This window comes from Amia ocellicauda, chromosome 13 (genome assembly GCF_036373705.1).
Source record: "Amia ocellicauda isolate fAmiCal2 chromosome 13, fAmiCal2.hap1, whole genome shotgun sequence".
Taxonomy (NCBI): Eukaryota; Metazoa; Chordata; class Actinopteri; order Amiiformes; family Amiidae; genus Amia; species Amia ocellicauda.
Window position 1 is genome coordinate 34,983,631 of NC_089862.1, and position 11,714 is coordinate 34,995,344.

At 40.5% G+C, this 11,714-nt stretch overlaps 1 protein-coding gene across 2 annotated transcripts in view; it reads left to right on the forward strand.

The window, feature by feature from the left end:
- Positions 1–802: 802 nt before the first annotated feature.
- Positions 803–11,714, forward strand: part of corin (corin, serine peptidase) — a 41,300-nt gene continuing 30,388 nt past the window's right edge. Inside the window, exons 1-3 of one of the 2 annotated variants that reach the window (XM_066720730.1) lie at positions 803–1,040; positions 3,975–4,113; positions 7,938–8,330. In XM_066720730.1, coding sequence (XP_066576827.1) covers positions 969–1,040; positions 3,975–4,113; positions 7,938–8,330 — 604 coding nt within the window. In that variant the 5' untranslated portion in view covers positions 803–968. Of the gene's footprint in view, positions 1,041–3,374; positions 3,678–3,974; positions 4,114–7,937; positions 8,331–11,714 lie in introns of those variants that run through there. The other variant, XM_066720731.1, reaches the window with a different exon arrangement.

Sequence of the window (11,714 nt, forward strand, 5' to 3'; positions counted from 1 at the left end):
TATGATGTGCACCTATGTGGCTTATGCCACTTCTGTTCACGCCTAGCCTGTTCAACACCTGAATTACTTACAGTACGTATGGGTGTGTGATCGTTTATTGGCCGGAGTTGTGCCATGCTGTTTGACGGGGGTTTCTTCATTCCATTTGCAATTAATCTTTACATTAATACTTTGTGATGATTTTTGCTAGCAGACCTGACCTAATAGGTCGTTCAATCTAATGATGAAGCCCTTATCTCACATTGGACGATTCTGATGGTTTTGTATGTTTGATGTATTCCATTCCAAGTAGGAGGAAGCCTGATTAATAACCTGCTAATTACTTATTTCCCTTTTATGGATCTCCAGACTGAAGGGTCAGTCGGCCAATTATGTCTAGAAAGAGTTAGTTATCCTTCTAGACACAGTACATGGCAGCGTTACTCTTCTGCTCTGTATATATTTATTCACATGACTTGAATTACTCCACAGATCTCCTCTCTGTTCATTAACATTTACTAAGCATTATATATGTGACAAGGACTCCCCCACCCCTCCAAATCCTTTGTGTCTGTCGAGGAATGAACATGCCATTGTCATTTCAAGAATAAAAAGCAAAACCTTTACCAAATATGTATGTATTGTCGGATGCGGGATTTACATTGTGTTGAAATAGCAGTGAATGATTGAACATGCGTCTTCAGCATTATGATATACCGCATATATGACACGCATACTCCTACTGCATGTGTGCGGGCGTGCGTGTGTGAGAGGAGCAGAGAAACCCGCTGTCTGCGCCTGGGCCAGCGAAAAAATATGAACAAGACAAGGTGTGGGTGTTGGGTCGGGTTTTGAGGGTGGGGTTTGTAGACATAATGCAGAGGAAGAGACCCCCCAAACTCTTCATGTGCCAGCTGAATGCCAGTACAAATGAGCCCACTTCTCCGTGTGGCATCTCATGACGAGGAGATGCGTGTGTGAGCGCTGCGATGCTGTCGGTGCCGCAGTTCACGTCTCTGAGCCCCGCAGAGCAGTACCAGCACGTCGGCTGCGCACACCGGGTAAGAGCGGACATTTATTTGACACTTTTAAAGAGCATGTGGGATCTGGGGACTGAAATGTTTTAACTGTATTTCCCCCCCCCCAGACAAATACTTCTTTTTAGGTGTTTAGATGAGGATACATGATTAGTGGTTGGTTTGTAGAATGTGAGAATTCTGTCTTAACTAATTAGAAATAATGCCCATATATATATAAATACAAACATTTGATGCTGCACATTTATATAGAGAGTGTATTATTGAGCACAAAAGTTTCTAGTAAACAAATGCCATGCCGGATGGTCCGGGGTTGAAGGTGTGATGCAGGGTGGAAGTTGCCCGCTACTTTACTCGCATATGTTTGAGTGCGAGCAGGTGAAGCCCATAGGGAGGACATGCACCGCCTGCTCAACAAGTGGCCGCTTTTCCATTTTTAAGAAACTGTACTTTCTCCAAGGAAACGGTTAATAGAAGTGAGTGATAATACCCTTAATATGTTGCATGTGCTATTATTACAATGTATATGCATTCTGGTTGCTGCATAATAGTGAAATGAATACGTATGTGTTTTATTATACTTATAATGCAAAGACCCATCCATCACCGTAGACGGGTCCGTGATCTCAATATGTCAATACCCGAGACGCAAATATGCGCCGAGGAAACGCAACACACATGCTTCTTCATACTTTTTATACTTGTGTATACTTCCACAGTGTCTCAAAGATACAAAACGAATTCAAATCATTGCGCCACTGAAATGCTCTTATGAATGATTTTATTTGTAGGAGAATAGTAAGTGAATAAATAAAACATAACCAATAACACATCACAACAGCGCACACCGTTCTCCGTAATTAGAAATCAATGTTAAGAAAATGATTGATGCCAAGACCTGTAATGACTGTGTATTAGGAAACATTTCCCAGCACAATAATAGCATGTGATCGTTTATTTAATTGATTGATTAACAGAAAATGGCTAAAACTAGGTACATGACTACAGGACCTGAATTGATCTGGGAGTTGGCATTATGTCTATCGTTTGATAAAGTCAGATTGGCATTTGAAGTTCTGTCACATTATTCCTGGGATGTGGGCTAGCATGCTAATAACAACATGCACATGAAGTGTAGTACAGCATAGTACAATCATGGTCAAACACACCCTAAATCATGGGCTGCGAGGTACATCCATAGATAAACCCAGAGTAATAATAATCGGTGGTTAGTGAAGGAAAAACATATTACTGGAGACATTGGCAGAAACTATGAGGTTCACAGAAAGAAACGTTTATAATCATAATCTTACCTGGCTAAGCTTAAATCAGAGCACTTGTGTTTATTATAATTATTATTCACATAATCAGCAACAGCACCAATAAGTAGGCTGTACTCGGCATTGCAAAGAAAGGAGCACAATAACGCAATGAAGTTGGTTGTAGTGGGTTGCAGTTGAGACTCTTATTTTGCCAGGGTGCGGGTCCGGGTTGCGTGCGGCGCTGCTGACGCGTGTTACGCATCCCACGCACAATATTACGCACCGCATAAACCGGGCGGAAGCGTGGCCAATTGTCCCCCCCAGCCTCCCGTATTTGGGGCTTACAAAGTGTGAAGTCCTTTCTCTCCGAGCCGCTTGTCTTGTCCCCTCACACCCGGCGGAGAGGCCAGCGTTTTGCCCCCCCAACCCGGAGCTAAAAATAATCTCTCTCCCAAGATGAGATTTCAGATCCCGCTTCTTTATAGTGGCCCTGCGTCTGGAATGGAAAGTCTGAACTCCGAAATACCTGGATAAAAATAGGCGGACAGGCTGGGGGTCCCGCCGGGAGGGGGTCGCCGGGTCTTAGCGCCTGTGGATGCGTGTTTGCTCAACCACACGACTGACAACGTCAGTGATGCTTTCACGTCAGTCTGCTGCTTTGCACAGTTTATTTGTGTTCAGCTCAACTATTGCATCCGCTTTCTACTATTCTACTAACTTTCTGATTCAATGCTAATCCAATTGGCTTAAACGGGCAAACGTGCAGAAGAAATACACACCCTCCATAGAATACGTATCAGTGTCAAAGTACACGTTTCTATATCATGTATAATGTGTTTACCCAGTGCAGTAGTATCCCTGCTTCCCAGTTACCAATGCAAACCAGGAAATAATGACTTAACTTAAAAATATGCAATGCATGTATGTGTCGGAGAAAACACACACTGAGATTTGTACTGTATGTAGATTTGGTTAATTGGCTATTCAGTTTTGCCATAAAACACGCATACTAACATATTTAGTAAATGTGCGCAGGCGTGACACCAGCAGATTTTGCCATGCAGATACATTGTACTCCTCCGATGTCATTCAGAGATACAACTGTCACAATAGCACTAGGACCCGGCGGCAGAGCCACTTCGGAGTGACAGTACCCTGAAGAGCCTCTGTCCACAAACTCGTACCAGAGAGAGGGAGGAGAGGCATCGGTTACCCTGCCCTGAAATTCAAACCATGCCCTTTACCGCCTCACCAAACCCTGCTTCAGTGTAACTCCACAAACTGACCATGTCCGCTAAACGGGTAGCCGCAGCGGCACGTTTCTCAAGGTGACAGGCTCGTCACATCTCAGAGTCCAGAGACACCTGCAGCCGGTCCATGCCTGTGTCCGTACGGGCAGGTAAGGGTTAAGAGCTGGAGTGCACAACATGCATGCGCTCACTAACTTTCACTTACTTGTAATGACTGTCATTGTTAAGAGTGCCAAAGGCGCACATTATTATTATTATTATTATTATTATTATTATTATTGCTGTTGTTGTTCTTGTTAGTTGCATTGATAATGTATGCATAACAGGTATGGGTAACTACAACTTGCTTAAAGTATGACACATGTCCAAAAAGGACTATTCTCTGAAAATTGCATTCTTGTGTTCCTCTTCTGTGCTCTGTATTGACTCCTCTGCTGTCTGAACAGGTGTTGGGGACAGATGAGGACAATATGGGGGATGCTTGCTCTCAAAAACTGGGATCTGCCAAGCACATCCGCCTCCTGCTGCTCATATTGATTCCCTGCGCTCTCATCTGCTTATTGGTCATCCTTTTGGCATTTGTAGGTAAGTAGTCGTTCCTGTGTGTCGTTATTTATTTCTATAGCAAAATACAAAATTGGCAATACAAGCTAATCTTCTGGTTTCAGTTCTCTTCCCTTTCTGGTTACTTCAGAGTCCTTTCTAGTTTGCTTTCATCAATGGAGGAATAGGTATTCATTGCTGTAAAAAAATTAGGTATCATTAGTAGTTTCATATTAAGTTTTACAGCCCAGGTCCTAACATTACAAATAGGTTTCACAAATCCTTAGTGTTTGATCGGTGTCTGGTCTGGGCGCTTCCTCTGTTTCTTCCACACAAATAAATCATTTGACAGATCCGGAAATTACACCTGTATTCATCCGTGTTTGTAGTCCGCCTCTTGACATGCAAAAATAGGAGGATCCACGTCAACTAGCCGAGAGATCGAAGTGATTCACGTCCCATTGTGGAGAAATGGAGCTTCAGAATCAGCATTCCCCTCATAGCACCCAGTGTAGGAAGATGTAATGGGCAGCAGTGCTGTAATTGTGGACATATGTTGTGGGAAAATGATGGCCTCTAGTATAATAACAGAATATTGAACTTAATTATCATTATTATTACTGTTTTGTTGGAAGGAAAGGCTTCCCACCCAAGATAAACTGGTCATGAGCTCGACAGGAGTCAGGTCAGGTTCTGGAGACCACTGAAAATCTGTACCATCTCATCTTTATAAACTTGAACTTGTTCTTGGAACTGAGCTAGATTGTGAATACATTAGACTTTTCCATTTTAAAGGCACATTTTACATCATACAGGCTAAATTGTGTTTGGACAATATTAATTGTGAAGTGACAGGGATAACAAGGGGGAAAGAGCCCACTCTGCGAAAGCACGAGTTGTTTGCCGGGGTGTGAATTCACCATGAATAAACAAGAGGGGTGGAATTTCGTCATAGCTGAGGCTACTATCCGTGCAGTCATCCTCTCGTCCGCCCACATTGTGGTAGGTGGCAGAAGTACATTTGAATCAAATTGATTTGTGTGTGTATGTGCATAATGTGTGTGTGTGCGCATCTAAATATTTATATTTCTATAAATATAGTTTACTCATTAAATAAAATGCAGAGGAACGCATCTCACATTATATAGTGCTGGTAAAAGTTATTGTATTTTAAGTATTCAGTAGCTAAGAAAGAGAGCGAGACAATTCACTGCTGGTTGTTTCTGTGGGCATATGTGTGTGTGTACATGCACTTATGAAAAGACTATTGCACACAGCTGTTGGGCTTTATATTTTGCTGAAATTCCATGTGACTTTATTATGCACGACCAGACTGTTTTTGCCAGTCATTCACAGATGGCTTTGAGGATGCTTTCGGAAGGAAGCACCAGGAATATAAGTACACAATCAATTGGCTCTGTGAGTCATACCTGGAACAAATGTGAAAAATAAAATAAACAACCACCAAAATGAATGTTTTTGAACAGGGGAAAACGCACAACTAGGAACATATATATCATAAAATAGGGACTGTATCGTGTCACTCATGAGCAGTCAACAAGAATCAATTAAAGGTTAGTAATCTGGGTCATTTTAGTTGATGTTTTTGGGTCTGTCCTTGTCCTAACTCACAGTTAGTTGTTCCTCTTGACAGATGGGGTTTCATGACAGGCTTTTATGTGGAAGTTTATTACTGGAGGGAGATGCATGCATTACATTTACTAGACCCAGACCAATTAAACTTTTCAAACTGGAAAACACCATCCACTACCTCACACAGTTACTGGCATTCAGGATATTTACTGAGCCTCACACACATTGTAAAGCTCTGCAGTTCTTGCGTGGGTTTTAAACTTCTGTTTGCGTTTGCAACCTAACTGCTGGAGGTCTTTGGACCTGGACTGTAAGAGGTCAGTTCACTGGAAACGCAGTACAGAAAAGCACAGGCTTATTTTTAATGTCTTTACCACTGAAAACATCATTCCTGTGCACAAGGAAAAACATCAATATTTCGTTTTCCCGCAGACTTTGAACTCCGCTACACTTAGGAACTGGCTCTGTTGAACAGATAATAATACATAAAATGTGTTTATATGCACGTGTTTGTATTTATTTACATTTTGCATTGGTTCACTTGTCTGTTTGTCTATCGATTAGCCCCCCACAGTATTGTCATGTAATGGAGACTAAGAACTGGGGACGCTGCCACTTCGAGGCCTCGCTGTCTCATTGTTGGTTTAATAATTTCCTTGTGCTGTTGTTTTGATCAAATGGAAACGTGACGTCCTTCAGTCCGTAATGCATTTGATGTTTACCCCTCCCCAGTCGGAGTATGTTGCTTTGGGTCATTAAGCCTCTTCTCATTGATGGTTAAAACACATTATTACCAGACTGTGACCCTGGTGCCAATGGCTCTGCTGGTGAAGTGCCATCAAGTGCAACAGCAGGATTCTTCCTTCGGGTGTTTCTTAGTTTTGCATATTAAGTCTGTGCTGATCGTGAAGTCTTCATTTTTCCCCTGTGGAATTTGTAGATAGGACCCCGATAGCAAATCATGATTTCATACCAACATGCTGTGACTAAACGGAATGAAGTCAAACATTTAAATTAAAATCAAACAGGCTGACCTGATAAATATGCACCCTCAATAGATGAACAGTGCCAGTGAGACTGGGAAGGTGCCCAGACTTTTAAATCTAACCCCCCAGAAGGAAAAGCCATTACAATATCTTGACAGCTAACATACGAGGAAGTCATTCTCGCATCGTGTGTGCTGCCACTGTGTACATGGTATCATGTTCATTAGATGTGTGATTGAGCCCACAGTGCGCTGTATAGCAAAGCATCCAGAAGTTTAAGGTGACGTGAAAAGTTAGATTTTTTATTATTGGTATAAAGATCTGCTAAATACTTTAAATATCCCACTGAAAAAACCCCACACCTGCTAAAACGGTGACTCAATTCAACAGATGCTTCCAGTCCATCCCCCTCCTTTCCTTAGGCCTGGCTGATATGTTATTTTTAAATCTTGTTATAGTCACTGGGGTTTTAAGGCACAGCTGTTGGAATATTTATATATAGATATATCCAATATGTAAAAGTGTGAATGGACTTTTAATATCCCCGCCTGGCTTTGTATAGTAACTAGTAAGGAGAGATGTAGTGGGTGAGAAGAACTGGATCTGAGACACAGCTCCCACACCCCATCGTCTCACCGGACCTGAATAAAACTGTTCTTCATTTAGCATGTTTTATGTTATATATGTCTGAACATTATTATAACACCGTTATTTTTAACATATCCTACGGTGTGTCATAGCTGTCTCTGGAGCAACATCTTTGCCCTCTCTCGCTTGAAATACATTTCCACAAAGTTGATGTTGATGACATGGACTCCTAATTATGAGCTTCCTCCCTTTTTGCCAGCCTGACATGCTTTTTATTGTAAAAAGTATGAATATAAGATTACTTTGGAAAGGTTACTTACTGACAAAGCATTACACCAGGATGAACACATTGGACAATGATTGTCTGGTCTGAAGGATTAATTAGTCCTATACCTAATTTCACAATTGTGAAAGGGTTTAGATTAAGGCCAGGGTTAGAGGCAGATCATTTGACTGTGACCTGAAGCTGTGGTGCACACAGACCAAACGATTAAAATGCATGTTCCTTTCACAGTGTAGTACCCAGATCAAAGCGGTTTTGTTCTTCTCATCTTCTCTAATTTCTTTATTGAACATAGAAAGTTTTCTCGTGCTCTGAATTCCAAGTCCTCTTTATTCTGTGGGCTGGGGAGAATAAAGCGATTTGCGAGTTTTAATTTGCTTGTTTCTGTTGTTTTCTTTTCTGTGCAAATCCTGTAGGTATCATTGGAAAAGGCTTCCTGGACACGAATGAGACGGACCTGCTGTCTGCCAGCAACAGTGCCTTCACATCAGACATTCCCTTCACCAAGGCTTTCAACACGGACGCTCTGGGGCCGACTCTGGAAAATGACCCAGGCACCCAGTCCGTGACTCTGACCACCACCGGTGACCAAAAGAGCAAAGGCATGGGTCACTTGATGCCACGCTCTGAAAATGTCCTGACCAGAGCTCCCAATGTGGACGCCAGGATCCACCTCACAGAGAGGGCGGACGGGGCCTGGTCCAGCCAGGCCTCCACAAGCGTGCCCGACTGGATGATTTCACTCTCCACACTAAGTCCTCTCATACAAGTCACCACCCAGGAGGCGGTCACCCTGGTCCCCGACAAGGGTAAGCAAGTGTATTTTTAAATTTAAATGTTTTTTGAAGACTTATTTGATCTCCACCAAAAAGAGCACTGTCTAACCTGGGTAGAAAACCTTGTCTCCTCTGGTCTGTGCCATCCCTTGACATCAATTCACCCAGTGCTCGAATGCCTGATATTGTTGGCTGACCAAGAAGACCTCGAAGTCTGCATCCTTGGCACGTCAAGGGCATTGTTATATAAATCCCATCTAACTATAATTCTTCAGCTCATAGGGGGTCAACATTAACAAATAAATGACAACTATTAACACAGCCAAGAAGGCTATAAGGCTGGAGGGGTGAGCAGCATGGGGTCTGGACCGAATCGCTGGCATTGCAGGCAGACTAATGTTATTGCCTGCTTAGCACACATGCCCTGGGTAGTGTGCATCCAGCTGTGTACGTTTCTGCCGCTCTGGAAGTTTACAAGGGTGGTGAGCACAATACAGTGTGTATCGAGAATTCAACCACCTCTTTGTCTTTGTATGTGTGAAAACAATATTTTTGTCTGGAAGAAAACCTCCTGTTCAGAGGAAGAAATGGTAGATATTTAATAGAAGGGAGTTAAATGTGATGCTGGTCATGGAAATAGACACACAGTGCCCTCACTCACAGACTATTAAACAGGAAACTGGAAGAAAACACTGGAATTGTGGGAATTTCTAGAATTGAAGTGTGATGCATATATTACATGATATGCCTAGACACAGAAATATTTGAATAGATAATTTGTTATTCATGTAACTTCTCTCTCTGTTTGACAAATGTGACAATTCATTTTTGGAAACATTGGTCTTTACAGAGGATTCAAAGATACTCAAAGCAGTATTATTTTTGGCCGTTGATAAGTGTTCCATCAAAGAAAAACTTAAAAGTAACATTTATTTCTTATTGTACTTTGGAAATGATCTTCCTTTTAAAATAATGAATAAATAAACAAAACTAAAAAATAATTTAGTTGCTTATGCATTCAAAAATAAATGTATTACATTTGAAGCTCTATTGAAAAAACAAAATAACCTACACACACATCCACCAATGATAACTCTTGACTGCATCTCCGAGATATTTTTAGAAAATCCTCTGTGTCATTGGAGAAGCTAAACGATTTCAGTAACTTTCATTAAACCTAACATGCTTATTCTCGGACAATGATAAAGCAAAACTGTACAGAATTGAATTAATGGGACTGTGCGCTATTTGTTTAAATAACCTTACTCTGGTACCCCAGGACGGTGCGTTTTATTTTCAGAGCATGTCTTGTCCATAGACAGAGATGATGCCTGGAATTCTGATATTGTACCACAGCGTCCTCGCGTTTCGACCTCCACAGCAAGCACAAGATCAAGCCGTCTTTATAGGAGGATCCAAACACTATAAAAATTAATTAACAAGCAAAGTTTAGGAAATTATTGGCTGTCAGAGGTGACAAAATCTGAGGAATTACAATGAACATGTCGGGTCTGGCAATTACTGTGAATTACAAGAAGGTAAAGCTTTCTATTAAATGCACTTCACGGGACCATTTACAGACTGAAAGAGCTGCGGCTAATATTTCAACGCCATACTGTACCTCCTGTAAGGATTTGCAGAACATCCTTGAATGTTTACAACAAACCCCTGTTTACCGCCTCCTCGGCCGGCTCAAACGATGCAGCGCTTGTTTCTCACAAAGTGCTCAGAAAGTGTAACTGTCACAGAAGGCATTCATTTTAATCTTCACTATGAAGTTAGTTAGGAAGCTTTCATTTTCTATCTTTATATAATTTTATCATATTTACTTTTTGTCAGTATAAAAGAATGAATGTAAAAAATACGAGTAAATTGATGTTTTTATATGAAATCTTGAAAGATACTAGTCTAAGGTCGTGTTATAATTACTCTTAGATATGTGATATTGAATGTTCCTCCTTTAAAGACAGACAAGCATCGACTAGGTTTTAGCAAACACCAACAATGAATCAACATTTCTGCCATTTATTCTTCAGATATGTAGACTAGATGTCTGGGGGTTGCACTTTTGGGTGATTGTAGTACTTTTACATTCTCCTATAAAGCAAATTAGTGAAATGTATCTAAGAGAAGTTAAATGACCCTTAATTAAATCGCAGATGTCTTTCAAACATGATTTTTCTTTAGAAATTCATTCATCAATCATTTAGCATTTAGCTTTTGTTTATATCTGCCTTTACAACAGCTGAAAACATGTGAAAGGATTTTACAGATAATGACAAAAGGCGTGAATGAAAAATGTGAATCACCAAAAAATAAGAAAATAAAAATGAATCACTAAATCACTAAAGACTTCCAATACCTCTCATTTAGACATAACAAGCTTGACTTTTTCTGGCACTCACTATGCCCTTTGCCCCTCTCCTGACCTTCCGAGCAGTATGCATAACCAGAGATCTGTAATAAATTAAAATCTGGCATCCCTCTCTGGAGAAACTTCAAACTAGTGTTTAAATTCAACAAATGAGAAAAGATAGAAGTGCTTCCACCAACAATTTATGACATAAAAGTCCTCCTGTCATAAATAAAATCTCTGTTTACTTTGCAGAAAGTACAAACACACAGGGATAATAAAAGTATGTGCTTTGTAAAATACAAGACCCATTACATTGCTGACTTACCAATTAGATTCGGTTTATGTAAGAACTGTTTCAATCATATAACATTACAGCAAATGTGTGGTTGCCCAGTTTCTTTAAGGCAGTAATCATTTCAAAATTAGCAGCTAATCTCACGAGGCAGGGAAAACCGGCTGAGTTTCTAAGAGCAGGAAGTCGAGTTAATAACTAAGAATTATGTTTTTCTTTACCTCATCAGTTTTTAATCTCAGTTACTTTGAATAGGATGTGGCACTTTTAAAAGTGTTGTAATTTGAACACATCAGAGTTTGAGAGAGAACCGCTGTGTAAATATACAAGTTATTAACAATATAAACTGAAATGACTGAATAGTCCCTTGTAAAATCCCATCAAAATATATCATTTTTTTGACTCAGTTGCACTTATGTAAGTAGAAATGTATAAAAGTGGAGAATGTATGGTGACACATGAGAAGATTTGTACCTAAATATTATGTTTGAATCACCGGTGAAATGACTTCACTGTATTTGGTGGGGTTGGTGTTTGAGTACAAACCTGCATCCTGCTGTACTAATGTTTGTTGGGAAAATGTTGATTAGCACCCTGGCTAAAGCAGTTCTTCTGTGTTTAATTATACAGTATTACCCGGGCCTGGGTCCTTCATATTAGTAGGTGATTATTTTATGGAAACAAATTGCGTAGCAGGATTGAAAGAAATACATTTGCATTTTTGCATAATAAATCTATCTCTGACATTCAAATTTGATTAAAGCGACAC